At 41.9% G+C, this 23802-nt stretch overlaps 2 protein-coding genes across 4 annotated transcripts in view; both read left to right on the top strand.

Moving 5' to 3' along the window:
• Positions 1–2904, top strand: part of nle1 (notchless homolog 1 (Drosophila)) — a 257228-nt gene extending 254324 nt beyond the window's left edge. For both annotated transcript variants that reach the window (XM_060847925.1, XM_060847927.1), the window contains exon 13: positions 455–2904. In XM_060847925.1, the coding sequence (XP_060703908.1) occupies positions 455–467 (13 nt within the window). In that variant the 3' untranslated portion in view covers positions 468–2904. The remainder of the gene's footprint in view (positions 1–454) is intronic.
• Positions 2905–9743: 6839 nt separating this feature from the next.
• Positions 9744–23802, top strand: part of ulk2 (unc-51 like autophagy activating kinase 2) — a 114296-nt gene continuing 100237 nt past the window's right edge. For both annotated transcript variants that reach the window (XM_060848390.1, XM_060848391.1), the window contains exon 1: positions 9744–10325. In XM_060848390.1, coding sequence (XP_060704373.1) covers positions 10236–10325 — 90 coding nt within the window. In that variant the 5' untranslated portion in view covers positions 9744–10235. The remainder of the gene's footprint in view (positions 10326–23802) is intronic.

Raw genomic sequence — 23802 nt, forward strand, 5'->3', positions numbered from 1 at the left:
ACTTGTAGATGGGGAGGTTTTTGTGTACCTGTTGCTCTAGTTCTTCTAGTTGGTAGAGGTCACAGCTTTGGAAATTGTTGTCAAAGGAGCCTTTGGTGAGTTGCTGGCAGAGTGTTTTGTCGATGGCACTCACTGCTATTCTTGGCAACAATTGATAGAGGGTGTGAATGTTGAAGATGGTGGCTGGATGCCAATCAAGCAGATACCAGGTCCTGGATGGTGTGGAGTTTCTTGACTATTATTGAAGGTACATATCTATAACTGCCTTTAGGTTTGCACTTGCAGATAACCCTTAGGGTGCAGTTCATCGACCTTGGCTGTTGGGTGGCTAACATCCTGAGGCACCAGGAGCGCTAAACCCTAGAGGGTACTCAAGTTGTATGTTAATATATATTGTATACATAAAGGAAATACAGATCTTGCATTGAGCATCTCTTCATGTCTTGTCTTACAGCTGGAGGTGGTGATTGTGTGGAATATTTTGAAGAAATCATGTTTGTTTTTCTTCCCTGGAATGCACCTTTGCAAAACCATCTCCAGTGAAACTTCCTTCACCACTGAAAATGTACATTGTCCAGCCAAGGATTGGAGGTCACTGACCCACAATGACTTAAATAACCAAAGTACTTTTTTAATTGTATTGGACTCTATGGGTTTTATCAGTTTTCCTGGGAGTCACAATTCCACAGTTTTATATATTCCTTCGCTCTTTCTCCTCCCAGGACACCCTGGATCAGTGGCCTTATTAGCTATGTGTGGTGTATCTTAATAGCCTTGCCATGTGGGAGCCCCTTTATCTCATGTGGTAATCAGCTGGATACCTCTGTGAGGATGTGAGGGGGCAAATAGAAAAACAGAGCTCACATATTGGTGGTTTATCAGTCTTTCAGCATTTTAATAAACATCATTGTACCAAAGAGAAGATACACACTTCTCCTTGTGGTTGAATCAACATTGACCAGAAATGCACAAGAATCTCTAACTGCGGAGTTCCTCATCTCCGTCATAGCTTCCTTCTTTTAAAAAAAAAATTCCCTGTCGTGTACAATAACAACCTGTATTTGCATAGCCTCTTTGAACATGGTTAAGAACTTCGGAAAATCAAACTTACCCAACAAAATCTAATTTCTATTTCCAATCGTGGGGCCAACCAAAACTCGGGGCTGGTCATGTCAGATACTCACTCCGCACGGTGCCACAGGGCGGCATGGTGGCTCAGTGGTTAGCACTACTGCCTCACAGTGCCAGGAACCCGGGTTCAATTCCCACCTTGGGTGACTGTCTGTGTGGAGTTTGCGCATTCTCCCCATGTCTGTGTGAGTTTCCCCTGTGTGCTCCAGTTTCCTCCCACAATCCAAAGATGTGCAGGTTAGGTGAATTGGCCATGCTAAATTGCCCGTAGTGTTCAGAGCTGTGTAGGTTAGGTGCATTAGACAAATATAGAGTAGGGGAATGGGTCTGAGTGGGTTGGTGTGGACTTGTTGGGCCGAAGGGCCTTTTTCCACACAATAGGGATTCTCATTCTAATTCTCCTAATTCTAAAGTCCATAAAGAATTTGAGAGAATTTTCTTTATCCGTTCTGTGGAGTTGATGTTTGGTGAGGTGGTTTTGGGATGAGTGTTGATGAATTCCCGCTCCCCGGAGTTTTGACGTCAGCAGTCAGTGACTCAACCTTGTCTGACTGTAGGGGAGCTCAGTTGGGAGGGGTGGGGTGAAGGGAATTCTGAGCTCAGCTTCTGCAGGAGTGTTTCTCATCAGCACCCCTGCAAGGCCCACCTCCCCCACTGGGATTACAGAGCCAGCTGATCTCGGTGACAGCAGCAAGGTTTGTGAAATCACATCCCCGTTTTGGCCTGGTCCCTTATGTCATATTGATGGCTGTGTTACAACAAGGTAGCTCACCACCACATTCTGAAGAGCATGTAAACGGTGGGCAATAAATGCTGTCCCAGTCAGCAATGCCTGTGTCCCATGAGTAACATAAAAACAAACGTGTGTTTAAATTTCTGAATGACCAGAAGATTTGCTCTGTCTTGTAATAGTTGCAAGGATCTGGCGTCAGTAAAGGCCATGCTTTTCTCTCCAACTTCATTCTCTCGCTAACAAAGCAGCTTTGTGACCTTAGCCATTACTGCTGTCTGGTTAACTTTCCTTCACTTGTTGGTGGGGTTTCAGCATTGCTGGCTGGGCCCACCTGTAGTCCTGGAGAAGGTGGTGGCGATCAAGACCAGGGACAGAAAAATCCTGGCCTCCAATGCAACTTCTCAACATTGGAGTCCTGGACCCTAATTGTTGGGCCCTGATGTATCCCTTCTCCTGAGACTGACCGCTAAGTTGTCCTCTTGGGACTGTTGCAGCCCTTGACGCAGAGGAACAACCTGTAGGGAGGGGCTCTAAGGACCTGGACCCAGTGATCATTCAAGGAACTGTACTAAAATAGCTAGGGTTCTGTTGATGTAAAAGAAAGAACTGTAGACATTGGAAATTTGAAACAAAAACAGATTGCTGGAAAAACTCTGCAGGTCTGGCAGCATCTGCGAAGAGAGAAAAATGGAGTTAATGTTTTGAGTCCAGTGGGCCTTTTTCACAACTGAGCTTTTCCAGCAGTTTGTTTTTGGGTAATATTAATATTTGACTCACTTTACTATAGGGAATATTGTGGCACAGTGGATGAAACTAACTGAACATGTGGAGGTAACAAACCTTTTTGTCCTAGAATGACGACAATTAATTACTCCACCCTCCCTGTGATTTGGCTGCCTGTTGTAAAAACGTTACAGTAATCACATTGTAAATTGAGAATGGTGGGGTTGTTCTTCTGCAAAGCTCAATTGGACCTATTATATCACCAAAAAGTATTATCCTCAGAAGACTTCCAACAGACGGTTGAAAGCCAAGTTAAAAAAAACTGTTTTTATTTGCATAAAAATAAAGAACTTTATGTAAAACAGCTACCGAGTTGGATTAATTTAAAAGTTGTCATACAACACCTACACTGCTGTTAGCAAAACACTGAAATTCTGTAGCAAAAACAGAAATTGCTGGAGAAACTCAGCAGGTCTGGCGGCATCCGTGGAGAGCGAAATAGAGTTAATGTTTCAAGTCCAGCGACCCTTCTTCAGAATTGGAATTCTTTGTAAATTTTGCAAAACTCTACTTCTACTGGTGCCTTGTTCTGTTTGAATGAAATTTGTTTTTGTTGTTTAGTATTGTGCATATCTTTTCATCAATGAAACTTAAAGAGTCAAGGGCTGAATGTAGGATACCATCAAGGTTTGGATATGATGATTCAGACAAGAGGTGCCTTCAAATAATAATTTGTGTCTATTTAAAAATCTCTCATGATTGTTACGTGGCTTGAAAGGAGGATGGAAGCAAACTGAACAATAATTTTCAAGAAGAGAAATTGAATGAATACTTAAAAAGGAAAGGGTTACCAGCCTGTGGAGAGACGCAGCAGAACCAAATTGAAAAAGTAGTGTTTTTTTCATTCATTCACAGGATGAGGTGCCACATGCAAGGCCAGTATTTATTGCTTGTCCCAAACTGCCCTTGAGAAGGTCAGCTTTGTTGGTGAACTGCTACATTCCTTATGATATATAATCCCCCCTTTGCAGCATTACAGGACTTTGACCCAGTGACACTGAAGGACTGGTAATATATTTCCATGTCAGAGTGGTGAGTGGTTTAGAGGGGAATTTGCAAGTAGTGGTGTGCCCATGCATCTTCAGCCCTTCTAAGTGGTAGCTATTGAAGGAGCTTTGACAATGCTGTTGCAGTGCATCTTGTAGATGGTACACATTGCACGTAAGTAATGGAAGGAGTGAACATTGAAGGTGGAGGATGGGACGACGAGTGGGCTTGATGGTGTCAAGCTTCTTGAGTTTTTTTTTGGAACTGCACCCATCTAGGCAAATGGGATGTATTCCATCACACTCCTGGATGGTGGACAGGTTCAATACCTCCTTTCAAAATGTGCCCAAAGAATTACTGTATACTTTAAGATTGTGGAGTTGGTACAGTTCTGATCTCATTTGTTACTGGTTGGGGAAGTGGAGTGGGATTGTGTCAGATTCATACTCAGTAAAACGTTACTGCATTTCTGTAGCACCTTTCATGACTTCAGAACGTTTCAAACCACTTTACGACTAATGAAATACATTTTGAAGTGTAGCTGCAGGTGTAATGTAGGAAGTAAAACAGCCAGCTTCCTATAAAAGGTAAGATCCTCAAATGTCATAGAATCCCTACAGTACCATGATCCAGATCAATGATGGGAACCTGGTGATGGACAGTTTTTTGCAGTTTATTAATCAAAGTTGGAAGTACAGAGATCGATGGGTAAAAGTCCTGACTTCAACTTCTGTTCCATGTATGCACGACAAATTGTGCTTTATATTAACAGCAATATGAAACTACTCTCGTGCATGAGCTGTTTAGAATAAAATTATCATTAGTAAAATCAAAATACATTCCTACAGTGTGGAAGCAGGCCATTGAGTCCATGCCCACCCTCTGAAGACCATCCCACCCATATCCACCTTCCTACCCTATCCCTACAACTCTCCTTTTCCCATGGTCAATCCATCCATCCCGTACGTCACTGGACACTATAGACAATTTAGCACGGCCCATTCACCTAACCTGCACACCTTTGGACTGTGGGAGGAAATTGGAGCACCTGCAGGAAACGCACACACATACAGGTGAATGTGCAAACTCCACTCAGTTGCTCGAGGCTGGACTCAAAGCCAATGTGAGACAGCAGTGCTAGCCACTATGCCACCCACAGTTTTTTGTGATATTGATTGAAGAACAGGTATTGGCTGGGACACCAGGAATAACTCCCCTGCCTTCCTTTAGATTCTATTATGAGCTGTTTTACATCCACGTGATGAAAAGACAGGTGGGAACTCAGGTTGATGTGGTGGCTGAAAGATACAGTCGCTGGGAATGTCAACATTGAAGTTTACACTGAAGTCCTGAGTGTTGAATGGTCACAGCATCACAGTAAGAATATGACCACTGTGGACAAAGTAGAGGAGATTGTCGAAAGTGATGCAGGAATGGAAAATTTTCACTGAATAAAGGCTGCGATTGTTTGTTTAGAACACAGGAGATTGGGAATGATTTCCTTGAGGTGATTCTTAAGCAGAAAAATGAGCTGTAATTACAGAATGGATAGGAATGACACGTTTTCTTTTAGCTAAAAATTAGTTAGGGGCGCAGGGGCTCACATTTTAAGAAATTGGAGGGAGGATTGAGCTGTTTTTTCCAAGCAGGGGGACTCTGGAACTGCTTGAAAGAGTATCCACCCTCATCTCATTTAATAGGAAAAATGTCCTGGGTTGAAGTACTGAAATGGGCTCAGAATTGGGAATTTCAATGGATCATGTTTGGGCTGGAATGGATATAATGGCCAGAATGGCCTTCCATCAGCATTTTCTTTTTGACTGTGTGGGCCATGCGGATCACACGTGTGGAGCTTTGGAGCGGCTGCTTAGAGAGAGTATGGTCATAGGAGAAAGTGAGGACTGCAGATGCTGGAGATCAGAGCTGAAAATGTGTTGCTGGTTAAAGCACAGCAGGTCAGGCAGCATCCAAGGAGCAGGAGAATCGATGTTTCGGGCATGAGCCCTTCTTTAGTATGGTCATAGAACAGTACAGCACAGGAGAAGGCCATTTGATCCACGAGGTTGTGTTGAACATGACAACAAATTAAACTATTCGCTTCTGCCTGCCCTTTTTCCATATCCCTCCATTTGCATATTCATGTGCTCATCAAAACGTTCCTTAATCTGCCTCCACCACCACCCTTGGCAGTCCGTTCCAGGCTCCTACCATTCTGTGTAAAAAGAAAACCTGCCCCATAACATGTCCTTTGAACATCTTCCCCCTCTCACCTTAAATGCATGCTCCCTAGTTTTAGACATTTCAACTCGGGGGATAAAGATTCTGACTGTCAACCCTATCTATGCAATTCATAATTTTATACACTTCTACCAACTCTCCCTCCAACCTCTGCCATTCCAGAGAAAACAACCTGAGTTTTTCTAGCCTCTTCCAGGCTCTAAATCCTCTTTCGATGTCATAAAGAATAAGAGGGGATGAGGTGGACATTCCTCCAAGATATCTACATTCTGGCCTCATGCACATTCCAAATTGTAATTGTCCCACTGCCAAAGGCCATCCTTCCAGTTGCCCGAGGCTCCCAACTTCTGGAATACTCTCCCAATGCCTCTTCATCTCTCTGCCTTGACTAGTTCCTTTTGAGATACTTCATTAAACCTTCTTGTTTGACCAAGCTTTTAGCCATCTGTCCTCGTAGATCCCCGGGGTGACATTAAAACGGAAAATGCTGGAGAAAGTCAGTAGGTGGCGCCGCAACTGTGGAGATCAAAAAGGGGCTGATACCAAGTATGGAGAATCTGTCTTGATGATGAGGAGAAATTGAATAGATTGGGCCTATCCTCATCAGAATTTAGAAAAATGAAAGCGATCTTAGCGGTCTTGACAGGGTTGATATGGAGGGAGAGTCTCGGACCAGACAGCATAATCCTCAGAATAAGGGGTTGCAGACTTAAGACACAGATGAGGAGGAATTTCTTCTCTCAGGGTTGTGAATCTGCGGAATTCTTTACCTCAGAGGGCCATCGAGGCTGGGTTGTTAAGTGCTTTCAAGGAATCTAGGGTTATGGGAGAAAGGCAGGAAAGTGGAGTTGAGGATTATCAGATTAGCCTTGGTCTCATTGAATGGTGAAGTAGACCTAATGGTCTGTATGGCCTAATTCTCCTATCTCATGGTCTTATGGCTTGGTGCTATCTAAAATAAACTGCTGGAGGAGGTGCTGTGACTAACAGGATAACCAGCCAAAGTAGGGTCTATTGGGTGGGGAGGAGAGATGGGTTGCATAGATAGGATGTAAAAAGTGAGGTCTGCAGATGCTGGAGATCAGAGCTGAAAATGTGTTGCTGGTTAAAGCACAGCAGGTCAGGCAGCATCCAAGGAACAGGAAATTCGACGTTTCGGGCCAGAGCCCTTCATCAGGAAACATGAAGGGCTCTGGCCCGAAACGTCGAATTTCCTGTTCCTTGGATGCTGTCTGACCTGCTGTGCTTTAACCAGCAACACATTTTCTGCATAGATAGGATGAGCCCAATGGCCTCTTTGCTGTACATTTCCATTTTTTTCATTCATTGACGGGATGTGGGCATCACTGGATAAGCAGACGTTTATTGTTTTCAAGCCCTCTTGAAACGAATGCTTACACTGTATTTGCCTTCCTAACTGCTAACTGAACCTGCATGTTAACCTTAAGAGAATCCTGAACTAGGATTCCTGAATCTCTTTATGCTTCAGATTTCTGAAACATTTTACCATTTAGAAAATAGTCTACACCTCTATTCTTCCGATCACATTGTATTCCATCTGCCACTTCTTTGCCCACCTTTCTAGCCTGTCCACCACCTTATGCAGCCTCCCTGCTTCCTGAATATTACCTGCCCCTCCATCTATCTTTGTGTCATTGCCAAACTTAGCGATAATGCCCTCAGTTCCTTCATCAAGATTGTTATTGGGTGACATTAATAGTTGTGATTCTGGATTTTTATTGAACTAAAATTCCACTGCCTGTCATGCAGGATTTGAACACTATCCCCAGAGCGTTACCTGGGTCTCTGTGTGAGGAACATAAGAACAGGAGTAGGCCATTCAGCCCCTTGAGCCTGTCTTGTCACTCAATCAGATCCTGGCTGATTTGTGGCTTAACTCAATATATCTGCCTTTGATCCAGAATCCTGAACACATTTGCTAAAGACAAATGTATCTATTTCAGATTTAAAATGAATAATTGCCTGCATTAACTGCTGTTTGTGGAAGAGAGTTCCGAACCTCTACCATCCATTGTGTGTAGAAGTGCTTCCTTTTATCTCTCCCGAACGGTCTGGCCCTAAGTTTTAGACTATACTCCCTAGAATCCCCAACCAGTGAAAATAGTTTATCTACCCTGTCTGATAAATTGTTAAGTGGTTCTCCCACTTGGTTATCACCTGCCCATAATCATGTTGCTATGAAAGGATGTTTCCTTGCGGTGGGTAATCTCAAAGGAGAGATCGTAATTTTAGGTAAGAGTTAGCAGATTTAAAACCGATGAGGAGAAATTGTTTCTCAGAGAGTCATGAATTTGTGGAATCATCTGCTTCAGAGTGCAGTTGACGCTGTGACATTGAGTAAATTTAAGGAGGAGATAGATTTTTAATTTGTAATGGGTTGAAGGGATAGGGCGAGCAGGCAGGAAAGTGGTGATGAGGCTAAGATTGTATTAAATCTGCAGCTGTACAGAGCCCTAGTGAGACCACACCTGGAGTACTGTGTGCAGTTCTGGTCTCCAAATTTGAGGAAAGACATTCTGGCTATTGAGGCAGTGCAGCGTAGGTTCACAAGGTCAATTCCTGGAATGGCGGGATTACCTTATACTGAAAGACTGAAGCGACTGGGCTTGTATACCCTTGAGTTTAGAAGACTGAGAGGGGATCTGATTGAGACATATAAGATTATGAAAGGATTGGACACTCTGGCAGCAGGAAACATGTTTCTGCTAATGGGTGAGTGCCAAACCAGAGGACACAGCTTAAAAATACGGCGTAGACCATTTAGGACAGAGATGAGAAGAAACTTCTTCACTCGGAGAGTGGTGGGTGTGTGGAATGCTCTGCCCCAGAGGGCAGTGGAGGCCCAGTCTCTGGATTCATTTAAGAAAGAGTTGGATAGAGCTCTCAAAGATAGTGGAAGCAAGGGTTATGGAGATAAGGCAGGAAGAGGATACTAATCATATTGAATGGCAGTGAAGGCTCGAAGGGCTGAATGGCCTACTCCTGCACCTATTGTCTCTTGTCTAAATGGTGGAGTGGGCATGAGGGGCTGAATGGCCTACTCCTGCTCTCACTTCTCATGTATTGCTAAGATGTACATAGTGAAAAGGAGGACAAGGCCATTGTGCCCTTTTCTTTGGCTAGTCCATTGTCCCCATGGGAGGGGATGGTGGTCCCTTTAACAGTTGTTACTCAAACTCCTTACATAAGGGACGGAAGTGACGCACAGACAGGGGTACGTCACAGACAGGGTCCATCTCTTTCTTCAAAACAACAAATCATTGCACATTCAATATCTTTATTGAACACAGAGGTATCCAACCAACCAACCACTCTCATTGTTGCAGATCCCCATCAGGATGGAATTATTGTCTGACTCCATCATGTCTCTCCACTGGACTCCAGGGGACATTGACACCCATTGACTTGTTTCCTATTTTGGGGAGTGAGGGGGGGAACTACTTCGCAGGCGGCGGAGGAGCGCGGGCGGAGCGCGCCCGTGTAAACAAACCCGGCGGAGGGATACGCGTGCGGCTGGTGAGGCGTCTGGCGGAGGGAGAAACGAAAACCGTTAGCGTCCGCAGGTGTGGGGGGTGGGAGGGAAAGGAGGTGGACCCCTCACGCCGCAGAGAAAAAAAAACAAAACCCCGTCCCCCTCACCCACACCAGGGGCTGACAAGCCTTGAGGGCCTGTTCTATCTGTTGTGAAGTTGAGGGAGGGTCTGTGGAAGCGCTCAGAAAGGGAGAGAAAAGGGCGCACTGTTTGCATGAGGGTGCAGGGAGACGGTTTTGAGGCGGTTGAGGGGGGGGTGCTGCGGCGCTATATAAACGGTGCTGCGGCGGCGGGCTCCTTCAGTCCGGGTCGTCGTTAGCGGCGGCGACAAGTCAATGGGGGAGGGGGGAAGGGCCAATGTATAATTAACAAAATAAACCCCAGCCCCCTGCTACCATGACAAAAGAAACAATAAAAACACCGTAGCAACACCACAGGGTTTGGGGGTGGGATATTTTTGTTTTTGTACACCGTCACTTCAGCTAGTCGCCCGCTCTTATTTATAATATATATATGTGTTTATAAGTCTATGCTCTATTTAATGCTAAGTATGCGCAGGAATCGGACTCCGGTGGAGTGGGGTTATGCTGCTGCTGCTTCAGCTGGTTGTTCCGAGGAGCTGCTGCTGCTGCTGCGGGCCTTCGCTGCGGGAGTCGGGATCTGCCGTGCGGCTCAGTCTCTGAGGGAGGAGGAAGACACCCTGCCAGCGGCGGCACCGTCCTCCGGCTCGCCACTCACCGCTCTCCGCTCGCCACCGCTCTCCTCTTAGCCCCTCTCACCCCCCCCCCCCCCAGGCCGTGCCCGCTGGTTATGGAGGCAGTGGGCGACTTCGAGTACAACAGGAAAGATCTCATAGGACACGGAGCCTTTGCTGTGGTCTTTAAAGGCCGCCACAGGAAGGTAATGGGGAGGGGGCTGGGGGGGGTCTGAATTGTCTCAGCGTTTTGTTTTTAAATGTGTGTGTTTGCATAATTTCGCTTCGGGGTGGACTTTGAGCGCAAACTTGTGAGCTCTTTTCTCAGGCAAGGTTTGGAGATGCCACTGTTGGACTGGGGGGTGGTATACAAAGATTTAACCTGGTGTCGTGTGATTTTTTTTAATATAGCCCAACAGGTTTGTTGTGTGATTTTTAAAAAAAAAAAATTCTCAGGTTATCCCAGACGAGCTCTGCCACAAATGCAAGCTTTTCTGTGCAGTGGCTGGCTTGTAATAATTGTAGCCTAGAGGTTGCATGCCTGTTACATGTTTGCTGCAAGTGCACCCACACTCACTTGGCTCTGCCAGTAGGTGTTATTGACTGCTTTTTTGCTGGCATGCTCTTTTATGTTTGGAAGTTAACCGTTACCTGTATCTGTCGCTGCCTCTCAAGTGGTGCATTGTATCTAAAACATAATAGAGAACAATTTGCTAACATGAGCTGGACTTCTCACACCCCTTATGAAATCCAGGCAAACGTTTCCTTTTAGTACATGACAGCATATTTGTTTTATCTTCTGGATTGTCTCCAGCTCTGTTAAAATGGACAAGGTCTTTCATGGTTAAATGAAAAGCCTCTTTGACATTGGTGGTTGTAGATTCGTTTGGATTACAGCTGGACATGTTGTATTGTGACAGATTGTGGAAATCTCATAGCCTTTTCTTTGTCACTGTGAAAGATGTTTTTCATGTTTGTCTACTGAAGTTGATCTCTACTCCCTGACGGACATTCTGTAGCGTAAATTCGCAGTAGCCTGCGTTTACATCTTGGTGTCTGTATGGATCTCTGAATGTTCCACCTTGCAAAAGTCGGCACTTTGTTGCTGCTTTCCAATACCATCGGGGAGGTCCAAGCCTGTTCCCAGCTGGGTAGCTGCCAGGGTTGCCTTCGTGAATCTCTAACAATCCTGGGTTTGAGGGATGGGATCCCTTACCAGTTGCTAAAATCTATCCATTGATGCTGAGATTCACTATTATTGAGATGATTGGAACCCAAAATCAGTGTGATGACTGGCCGTCAATAGTTTTGCTAGTTTTTAATCTACCATTGATTTTGGAGAGGATATTAAATACAAGTGATTATTATTTTTAAAAAGTTCTCATTTTGACCTAAGGGAACTACTGGTGCTGGGATGTGGCTTGAATGGTAGCCTCAGATACCTCACCAACTAACAATTCTTGTCTTTGACAGTATTGTCAGGATAATAACAACAGAAGAAAATACTGTTGGAACTTCACACCTTTGGAGGAAGTTGCAATTTGAATTTTGAGTTCCGTGTGATTGTTTTGGACCTCAAGGAATCTGTAATCAATTATTGCACTGTCACTACTCTAGTTTAGGTATCCAGGGCAGACCAAAGACTGATCCTGGGATTCAACTAGGCCACCAATCTCTTCATTGAAAGATTTCTGGCCATATAAACCCTAGGTTTATCTATTTAAGTTATCGGGGGTCACATTTTTTCGTATTTTTAATTTGTTTCTATATCATTTGTTTCTACACAGATATCTGTTTCTAAGTACAAGGCCAGAAATGCTTCCCTCAGCTTGTGTGTTAAGTATCATGAGAATGGCATGTGATGTTCCATCTTTGGATTTCTTTGTTTCAGCTGAACTTGAGCAGGGATTGCAGGATCTGTACTTTCCTCCACTTGTGTATTAGTACACGAATCTAATGTATTATTTAGCTTTGTCTAGATGAATTTTGATTTTATATTCAGAAGTTTTCAGCAGTATGGTGTTTATATAATTTGAGGAACACCAACATGATTTTAGCAAGGTCTGTAAAATTGATATTTGAGGAAGGATCCAGTGAGCTGGTGCACGTGAACTTGCATGATGGTCAGATGTGCATGTGTTGAGCTCTGTCTTTGTAGTGGAAAGATGACAGAGAGAAACAGTTGTCACTTATTAAGCCCCATGATATTGGAAATGCATACATTTTATGGAGTGCAGCCAATATATCCACAAAAAACATGTTGGATGATTGACGGTTTAATAGTGTTGTGCTTGGGTGAAGAATGTTGAACATGCTATTGTTAGAACTCTGATTTGATTCAAGGTTGTTTTATGTCCACTTGTATCATTATATCAGATGGATGCAACCTTAATTTAGAATACTGTGCAAAATACAGTCCTCCTAACAATGTAGGAGTATACTGTACTCCAGTGTAACCTTGGCTTAAGTAAGTATTAGATACCTGGATTGATGATTGAATCCACAATTAAGAAATAAGGGTTCTAACAACTGAGCCGAGCTGATGTTTGTGAGGCATTTGCAGAGACTTGTCCTATAATTGTTTGTGCGTGTTTTACAATATCAGTGGTAGTGACATGAAAGAATATTGTCCCCCATTGTGTGACTTAAAAGGCAAGTAGAGGGATTTATTTCAATGCAAGTCAGTGTAAGGTTTCTCATTAGTAAAATGGCTCTTCTTCCAGCAATATCTGTCCCAGTTAATCGGGATAGAAATAATTGAAGAATTGGCTTGGGGCTGAATTCCTGCTGCTGCAGCCCCTGATAACTGTTCCTTTGTTCTGATAACTTCACAGGAATGCCACTTTTGAAAATACAAGAATGGTTGTAACTCTTTTCTTCACAGGTTCTGTTTCAATTGAGAGCATCTGATGGAGGAATAATTTACCTTGGTTTAGCCTTGGTTAGTTTATTGAAAGGTTTTGGTTATTTTAGATCGATAGCAATGATGATCCTCACCACATGTCCTTGATGCTTGTGTAATCGCTAGTACGTCACTCAGTTTTCCTGGATAATGACTTTTTGCTCCTGAAATGTTCATTCAGAGCTGAATGCTCTTGAGCCAAATTCCCTTTTGAGTGCTATGTAAAAGATCTGGTTGGGTTCAGATTACACGTAGCAAGGACAAATTTGCTTATCTATTATCTGTCAATATTACAGTTCGTTTGCAAGATCAGTTTAGCATGGGGACAAAGAAATGGCATTGCAGTCTTCTAGTACTGCAGTGACTGGGAAACATAATTCTCTCCTTGTGCAGAATTACTTTTCTAAAATAGACTTGTTTTGTAACCCTTTATTTGTCCCCCAATGCACCTTGCTATAAGAGTCTTGAATTGCTCTTGTCTGAGTCCAGGAAAAAGATGATCTACACCAGTGTACAACATTGTGTCAGCAATAACAGGCTTTGTTCACAAGAATTAAAGTTACTTGAGTTCAATTTTCCTGGAGTGCAGAGGGTTTATCAGCCATGTCACTGGGGCAGTTAGATGAATTTGGAACAGAATCGGCTGTGCTAGAAGTGAAGGTCAGTGCTTCAGCTTCTTTTAAATGTTCAGCTTTCTTTGTTCTGATACACACAAGTGTATAACTTAGGATCGGCAGTAGGCCATGAATCTCCTCTGCCATTCATTAAGATAGTGGCTGATCTGGTTACTCGACATTCCTGTCTACCTCGAGTAATCTTTTACTCTCTTTCCTAATGAGAGTATCCATATAAGATTATTAAAGGATTGGACACTCTGGAGGCAGAAAACATGTTTCTGCTAATGGGTGAGTGCCGAACCAGAGGACACAGCTTAAAAATACACAACTCTTTTTGAGCTAAAAGAAGAAAAAAAAGGCTGATCAAATCCACCCTGTCGTAATTTCAAGTGTTCTTTATCCAATAAGCGTGTCTCCTGTAGGAGAGCTATATCAACCCTTTCTTTCTTGAGGTTTGATAATATTTTCTTCCTTTTGACTGGTGAATTTCTCCCCTTGACATTCTAGGTGTACCACTTAACTGACTGATCAACCATAATTGATGCGACTGGGCTTGTATACCCTTGAGTTTAGAAGACTGAGAGGGGATCTGATTGAGACGTATAAGATTATGAAAGGATTGGACACTCTGCCAGCAGGAAACATGTTTCCGCTGATGGGTGAGTGCCGAACCAGAGGATACAGCTTAAAAATACGGGGTAGACTATTTAGGACAGAGATGAGGAGAAACTTCTTCACCCAGAGAGTGGTGGCTGTGTGGAATGCTCTGCCCCAGAGGGCACTGGAGGCCCAGTCTCTGGATCCATTTAAGAAAGAGTTGGATAGATCCCTCAAGGATAGTGGAATCAAGGGTTATGGAAATAAGGCAGGAACAGGATACTGATTAAGAATGATCAGCCATGATCATATTGAATGGTGGTGCAGGCTCGAAGGGCAGAATGGCCTACTTCTGCACTTATTGTCTATCAGCCTTAAAAATATTCAGAGGCTCAGCTTCCACTGACTTTTCAAGATCAGAGTTCCAAAGGCTCTCAAGCCTCTGAGAAAATAATTCTTATCTGCCTTAAATAGGTAGCCCTTATTTTTAATAGTGACCCTTTAGTTGTAGGTTCTCTCACAAGAGAAATGCCCCGCTACCTCCAGGAAGCCTCAGATTCTTGTCTATTTCAATCCAGCCACCCCTTATTTTTTTTCTAAACTCCAATGGATACAAGCTTAGCCTAACCAACCTTTCTTCACAAGGCAACTCCCCCATTTCCAGATATTAGTCCAGTAAACTTTCTTTGAACATTTCCACTGTATTTACGATCTTAAGTGAGGAAACCAACATCATACACAGTAATCCAGATGTAATGTCACCAATATCCTGCACAGCTGAAACTTAACCTCCTATTTTTGTATCCAGTTACCCTTGCAATAAACAATAGCATTCTAATAGCTTTCCTAATTGCCTGTTTTACCTGCAAATAACTTTTAACAATTCATATACTGGGATATCTAGATCCCTCTGCATCTTAGAGATTGCTTGCTGTTTAGATAAATGTCTTTATTTTACTTACCATGTTTCATGTTTTTACACATTTGCCATATCTTTGTCCACTCAGTTAACTTATCTACCTCCCTTTAAAGATTCCTTGTGTCATCTTTACATTCTTAACCTATTTTTGTGTGATTGGCAAATTTGGCAAATTTATGCTCAGTCCTTTCACTCTAAGTCATTTATATAAATTGTAAAAACTTGGAGTGCCAGGACTATTCCTTGTAGCACACCACATGTTAAATCTTGACAACCGGAATATTACCCATTTATGATTATTCTTTCTTCCCTTTCTATCCATTATTTCTGCTTGCATGTTGTCCCCATGAGCTTTTATTTTCCACAATAATCTCTGGGGCATCTCATCTAAAGCTTTCTCAAAATCAATGCATTCACCAGTTCCCCTTTATCCATAGCATATGTTATTTCCTCGAGGAACTCCAGTAAATTAGATAAATATAATTTTCCTTTCACAATGCCTTGTTGACTCTGCGTGATTACTTTGAACATTATTAAGTGTTCTGTTGTAACATATTTTAATATATTCTTATGTTTTCTCTGTGACAGATGTTAAACTAACTAGCCTGCATTTCCTGCTTACAGTCTCCCTTTTTGAATAAAGAATTTATTTTTGCTATTTGCCAATGTATTGGATCCTTCCCCGAATCTAGAGAAGTTAAGAAAATCAAACCAGTGCATCATCTGTCCTATGAGCCAGTACAAGTAAGATTCTAGGATGAAGTACATCAGGACTTGGGGACCTGTCAGCCTGCAGCTCCAACAATTTGCTCAGTACCACGCTCCTGGTGATTATCATTTTCTTGTTAATTTTTCCCCCTCCTCTATTTCCAGATTCAGAACACTTTCTGGGATGTTACTTCTAAACACTTCAATGCACTGATACAAAATACCTGTTAATCTGCCATCTTACTTTTCCTTATTAATTCTCCAGGCTCACTTTCTTTAGGACCAATGTTGACACTGTTAATTCTTTACATTTTTTGAAAATCAATAGAAAGGCTCACAATTTTTGTTTTGTATTTCTAGCTGCCTTTCTCTTGTAGTCCGATGTTTCTCTCTGTATTAATGTTTCTTTAAAAAAAATTACACAACGCCAGGTGATAATCCAACAGGTTTATTTGGAAGTGCAAGCTTTCGGAGCCCTGCTGCTTTGTCAGGTAGCTACCTGCCGAAGAAGCAGCACTCAGTGCTGTACATCTCTGACACTCCAAAAGCTTGTACTCCCAAATAAACTGTTGAGGGGTGTTGTGTAATTTTTAACTTCCTCCACCCCAGTCCAACCCTGGCACCTCCACATCATACTAATCTTTTGTCAGTCTTTGCTTTTTTTTTATATTCTGCCAATCTTCTAACCTGTCACCCATTGTTTTGCACTTTCTTTTAAGTTTAATGCTATCTTTAATTTTATTTAGACTGAGCCCTCTCCTTGGATTTTTTTTTTCTTGCCTAAATATACCGCTTCTATATAATCTGAATTATCCCCAGAAACGTCTGCCCTTCTGTACTACCTATTCCATTACTAATATTCCAGTTCACTTCAGTTCTGCTGTCAGTTTAAAATACTAATCATGGACCCACCTGTCCTCCTCCAAGTGAATATAAAATGTAATCCCTGAAATGATTAATAAATCCTACCTCATTTCCAAGTCTTGTATAGCCTGCTCACTAGTCAGCTCTAGCTCTGAGAAACTATCCCGAAAGTATTATGTGAACTCTTCATCTATGCTGTCCTTGTCCATGTGATTTTACCAGGCTATATGTAGATTAAAATCCCTCATGATTTTTTACAGGCTTCCTGATGAGCTCCCATTATTTGTTCATTTATACACCATCTTACAGTGTGGCTTGTTAGGAACCTGTGAAACACTCATATCTAGCCTTTATCACTTCTGATGTCTGCTCAAACTGCTTCTACCTCCTGATTTCCTGAACTTAGACTATTCACAACCCCTGTCTGTTGTTCTAATACTTTAACTAGTGGGCATCCACTTTTTCATATATTCAGTGACTTCAGAAGAAGCTGAATCTGGAGAGGCTGTACTCTGCTGTGGAATGTTTAATATTTACCATCCAAAGTTGGCTGATTCTCAATCCTGATTTAGCAGAAGCTTTGTTATGGTAAATAATAGTGCACTATTTCATAGCATTGTTGAAACTTAATATATTATGCTAGGTTAATTTGCAGTAAACTGGTCGAATTGTGCTTTTATATCAGTTAACAGACTAATCGTTAGAGATGAGGTTTTTGATAAGCATAACACATTGAAAGATGGAATTGCCATTTGAGATATAATTCAAGTACTGTTCTATTGTACAATTTATAATGTTAAAAATATCATATTATCTGTCAGGTAGAAAAATAAAGTCCATTTGGTGTTTGACTGTAGTCTTTTTCTTGTCCCTCATATTTAGCAAAAGATTGATCTCTATGTATGTACTGTGCTGCATTATTAAGGCACTCTGCCTTTTAATCAGCTCTGTAGTGAGTTAATTAGGTGTCGTATATCTGGAGACAACACTTTCCCATCTGAAGGAAAAAATCAAAGGTGACTCAGCTGAATGTGTTGGGTACATTCCCCAGTGTCTAACAGTGAGAGGTTTGCACATAGCATAACATATAAATGGGCAAAAGGGAAGACCAAATAAGTGTGAAAGATGAGACAATTAAATGGAGACAATTTGAATATTGTTTTTATTTGAACACAGACACTCGTTATTTGAACGATAAGTTAAGTACTATTGTCAAACCTCAGAACCTTCTTAAGTCACATTATTCTGTATAATTGAATGAAGCATTTGGAGTGTTGATTGTATTTTTCAGTGGATAAAGTAATTCTCAAGTTATAGATATATTATCTACAATATTTCTATTTTTTCTAAATTGCTATGATTGTATAAGGGTTGGAAAATCCATTTGTTCCATTTTGAGATTTTTTTTAAAGGAGCTTTTTGTCCACTTTATTTAGCAGTTTGTGTTGATTGAGCTAATTTTGTGTGTTTGGATAGATTATATTTAATAGCTGTAACTGACGGTAATTCTGCTTGTTCTATAACTGGCCTAATGGTGTAGTTTTAAATTTCTCCAGTGTTTCAGTTTTATGGCCCGACGTTTTAATGCCATCTGTATAGCATTTTCCAATATTGTCGATATTAGTGGTAGCCTCCAGTTGATCTGTGCCTCTGTGGAGTGGAAATGATCCTGTCGCTTGGCTACAGAACTTAATACTCAGCTTTGTTCAAAGCTGAGTTGAACAGAAGGATCTGTTTCCATGCTGTATAGATCTATGACTCAATGACAAGAGGAGACTAATTTATCATATGATTTGATGCCACACTTAGTTTGGGTTTGACATAGACTGGCTCGGGTTTCCTCCCACAGTCCAAAGATGTGCAGGTTAAGTGGACTGGCTATGGTAAATTGCCCACTCTGTCCAGGAATGTGTAGGCTAGGTGGGTTAGCCATGGTAAATCTGTGGTATTGGGGATAGGGTGGGATGCTCTTCAGACAGTTAGTGTGCAGTTGATGGGCTAAATGGCCTCTTACTACATAGATTTTATGACCAAGGAGAAAACAAAATGAAGAACTGTTTTCAGGTTTAGACTGCAAAGTATCACTTTTTAACATAAATACTGCTTTCCATGTAATTGTAGACATATTGGGCTGTGACTTACATTTACATTGATGAGGGCTAGTCTGTCTTTGTGTGGTCTACTCCATGTTGTAGTCTGGTCCATTGTGTCTTTCAGATTTGTGTGTTCTAGCTCTGCCTATACTGCTATATATACTTAATGTAGTGCTGCTCCATGTCAACTTTGCAAAGTTGGTCCAAGGTCCTGGAGCCCTTACACTAGAATCTACTTGGTTAAGAAAACTTAAATGTAGGCAGGATTCAAATATGAATCCTCCGGCTTGGAAGTTCCACACTCTAAACCCTATGACAGACTGTTGAGAAGGAAGTACGCAATCCAATATTTGCTGTTGGGTGAATGGTGGATTGGGGACTGAAGGGAAATTATAGCACCATTGTTAGGAATACCTCCCAGAAAGGAAGAGCGAGATGGAATATTTGCTTCCGGACAAAAGATTTAAGAAAGCAGGCTGGACTCTGCGAGTGTGTGTGTTTGTGTATAAGTTTGTGTTTTTTGTTTGTTGGAGTTAAAAAAGGAGGCCTTTCTTGCAATGACTTGTTTCAGTTAAGCTGTTTTATCTGATTTATTCAATTATGCTTTCACTCATTCTTAAACTTGCAAACAAAAAGTTTGACTTTTAGTTTTATGGAGAAAGTGAGGTCTGCAGATGCTGGAGATCAGAGCTGAAAATGTGTTGCTGGAAAAGCGCAGCAGATCAGGCAGCATCCAAGGAACAGGAAATTCGACGTTTCGGGCATAAGCCCTTCATCAGGAATGAGGAAAGCGTGTCCAGCAGGCTAAGATAAAAAGTAGGGAGGAGGGACATGGGGGAGGGGCGATGGAGATGTGATAGGTGGAAGGAAGTCAAGGTGAGGGTGAGGGTGCCCACCAAGGACATGCAGGTCCTTGGACTCCTCCATCGCCAGAACATAACAACACGATGGTTGGAGGAAGAGTGCCTCATCTTCCGCCTGGGAACCCTCCAACCACAAGGGATGAACTCAGATTTCTCCAGTTTCCTCATTTCCCCTCCCCCCACCTTGTCTCAGTCGATTCCCTCAAACTCAGCACTGCCTTCCTAACCTGCAATCTTCTTCCTGACCTCTCCGCCCCCACCCCACTCCGGCCTATCACCCTCACCTTGACCTCCTTCCACCTATCACATCTCCATCGCCCCTCCCCCAAGTCCCTCCTCCCTACCTTTTACCTTAGCCTGCTGGACACACTTTCCTCATTCCTGATGAAGGGCTTATGCCCGGAACGTCGAATTTCCTGTTCCTTGGATGCTGCCTGACCTGCTGCGCTTTTCCAGCAACACATTTTCAGCTTTTAGTTTTATGACCTGTTTGAATTTGTAGTTGGTATTTCCATGGTTTTCTGTTATCTTAATGTTTTTTGATGTCCAAACATAAGCTTTTTTAATGGCCTTTTAAAATTCTAATTCTGACACATTGTCATTCTGCAAAGTCTACTTTAACATTTCTCTTGCTGACTTTTCCTGTAAGTGTCAACTATTTGCCAGTGTCCTCTATAATTCCTGGTTTGGCATTTGTTCCAGGTAGTCATGATAGGGGCAGTGAGTGTCCCTAAGCCACCTGATTTTGAAAACCACTAAATTCGATCATATGCCCTTACAGGGAGGTTGATGGTTGACATGAGGCAAAAGTTAAAGTACTTGAGCTACCATGATGGCTGTGATCAGCTAATTCCATGCAGCTAGAGCATCTGACCTATCTACCTTTCTAGTCTGAATATTACTGACTAAAGATAGAAATATCAGTGGGATCTATTTACATTTGCAATTGAAATCTGCTAATCCTTTCCATCTGCACTTTAGAACATTTAATGCTTTGAATTACATGTCTTATTTCTTTACCAAAATTGCTGGAAAAAAAGCGTGTTGCATAAATAAAGAACTATAGATTTGAACTGGAACTCTGAAACAGAAACCGACATTGCTGGCAAAACTCAGCAGGTCTGCCAGTATCTATGGAGAGAAAGCAGAATTAATGTTTTGGGTGTTGTGATCCTTCTATGCTGCATAAATGTGAGTTTAAAAATCAGTCATTAAGGAAGAAATTCCAGATGAGAACAATTTCATTTTGATCTGGTTAGTTACACTTCTGCCTCTGAATGAGTAAATTTGAGGATTAAGGTGTTCAAAAAAAAAACATCATAAGGTATTTTTGGAAGAAACTTGTTTTCCAAGTGTCCTGACCAACAGCCCTCCCATAAGTAGTTTCATCAAAAGCAGATTAACTGATTTCCATCCCATTTTTGGTCTTTGAGACAAGCTGCACAATCCTAGGCACAATCACTCCCCTTCAGAAGTAATCCACTGTTTGTGAGGTGCTTTGGTATACATTCTTGGATTAAGCAGGATGTGATCTATAAATAGGTTTACTATTTCTGTCGGTGCAGTTGAGTTTGTCCTACAGCGTTGAAATGTAGAGAAATATTGTTTTTAAAAAAAAACTGCAGCTGATGGAAAGAATGTCACAATTTATATTTAAGATCTTTCAAAACCTCGTGATACCCAAAAGTGCCTTACAAGCAGTGAAGTGCTTTTGAAGTGTTCTGAAGTAGGAAACACATGTACGGTTTGGCAGGATCTTGAGTAAATAGATGAATTAAACATTTTGGGTATAGACTAGACATCAGTTCTATTTACTGGAAGGATCCAACCAGATGCATTCACCTTATTTTCTCCACAGATGCTGTCTGGCTTGCCATGTGTTCCCAATGTTTTTAATTTTTGTTCAAATTCCCTGGAGATTTTGTGGTATTGTGTACTTAACTGTTCAGTTTTTGGTTTGAACCTAACTAATGAGGTTACATGTCTGTGATATTTTAAATTTGAAAGATGGCTAGTGGAAAAACTTGGATTTTTGTTCCTCCTACAGATTATTAGGTCATGGTTTATAAAATCTCAAAGTAATTTGGCCTCATCCTGGATAAATGCAGTATAATTACCTTTAGATTGCAATCTTCAAAGCATCATCTACTTTATTAAAATGACATTTACCATCTTCATCTTTACTGAGCTGAAAATGTGTTGCTGGAAAAGCGCAGCACATCAGGCAGCATCCAAGGAGCAGGAGAATCAATGTTTCAGGCATGAACCCTTCTTCTCCTGCTCCTTAGATGCTGCCTGACCTGCTGCGCTTTTCCAGCAACACATTTTCAGCTCTGATCTCCAGCATCTGCAATCCTCACTTTCTCCATCTTCATCTTTAGTCAGTAACGATATTTTTTAAATGATTACTGATAAGCATTGTAATTTTCATGTTCATCAGTGCAAGCTGCCACAGGAAAGTACATTATCTGAGTTTCAAACTCAGCTTTCAGGAAAGAAAGAATATACCAGCTAAATTCCAACTTCCATTCCGCAGTCTTCTATTGAATTCAAGCAAGGGATTTGGATTTGTGCAGCATATTGACCTCCAGGCTCATAGTGTTGAAAATGGCTCTTGTGTTGCAAGATTTATATTTTGGGAGGCTGAGTCAGTTATTTCAGGGAGTGATTAAATATTTTTGTGGCTGTCACACATCCAGCTCAACAGATGTGAGAATGGAAATATTACATTGATGTAGTAAGCAATTTTGAGGCAACATTTAAAATATTTTATTAACAGGGTGAAAAGAGGTTTGTACCAATCTTGCATGATAAACAGCTTTGTTTTGTTCTTGCTATCTGATTTTTAAACTGCTTGTTGGGCTCTGCTTTCCTCTGAAACATGGATTGCCAATGTTTAGAGGTTTTTTTGCTGTAAAAAGAAAGCCTTACGTTTATATAATGCTTTTCAAGATAGCTGGATGTCTCAAAGCTTTGCCTCCTTCCACCTATCCCACCTCCATCGCCCCTCCCCCAAGTCCCTCCTGCCTACCTTTTATCTTAGCCTGCTTGGCTACTCTCTCTCATTCATTCCTGATGAAGGGCTTATGCTTGAAACGTCGAATTCTCTATTCCTGAGATGCTGCCTGGCCTGCTGTGCTTTGACCAGCAACACATTTTCAGCTGTGATCTCCAGCATCTGCAGACCTCATTTTTTACTCGAAGATTTTAACCTACTGCGAATCCTCTTACAAGGATGCCTTCCTTGAAGAAGCTCTCTTCCTCCCTCTACAAGGATTTCAGTGAGTCTCTCTCTCACTGCACCCCCCAGGTCATCTCCTCTGCACAGAAACTCTTCAGCCACGGTCCGGCCTATCACCCTCACCTTGACCTCCTTCCACCTATCCCACCTCCATCGCCCCTCCCCTAAGTCCCTCCTCCCTACCTTTTATCTTAGCCTGCTTGGCTACTCTCTCTCATTCATTCCTGATGAAGGGCTTATGCTTGAAACGTCGAATTCTCTATTCCTGAGATGCTGCCTGGCCTGCTGTGCTTTGACCAGCAACACATTTTCAGCTGTGATCTCCAGCATCTGCAGACCTCATTTTTTACTGTCTCAAAGCTTTGACAGACAATGAAGTACTTTTTGAAGTGTAGAGGTTGTTGTAGGAATCACAGCAACTGATTTGCATTTCAGAAGCTCCCACCATCAGTAATCTGGTTGTGACTCCATCTGTTTTCATTGTGATGTTGTTTGAACATATAATATTGGCCAGGAGACTGGCATAACTCCCCTGTCCCTCTTCAAAATAGTGTCATGGCACCCAAGCAGGCTTAAAATCTCAGTGAGAGCCAACTTTGTGCTGGACTGGAGCGAGAGCTATTATTTTGATAATTTGAGGTTAGTTGGAGGAAACAAAATATACAGAATCCATGTCTCCCAGTTTGCAGTTATTAATCCCAAAAATCAACTAAATTTAATTGAATTTTTGTGCAGTGTTTTTTGAATGTGGACTGAGACTTGGTGTATGAGACACTGCCAGTTCCATTTGTTTATTGGAACTACGTAGCTGTTTCTGGCTTCAAACCACTTCCCTCAGATTGGACTGCTGGCAGCAGTACAGATCAGTACGCTGTCTTG

Source organism: Hemiscyllium ocellatum, chromosome 31 (assembly GCF_020745735.1).
Source record: "Hemiscyllium ocellatum isolate sHemOce1 chromosome 31, sHemOce1.pat.X.cur, whole genome shotgun sequence".
In the NCBI taxonomy this organism is placed as follows: domain Eukaryota; kingdom Metazoa; phylum Chordata; class Chondrichthyes; order Orectolobiformes; family Hemiscylliidae; genus Hemiscyllium; species Hemiscyllium ocellatum.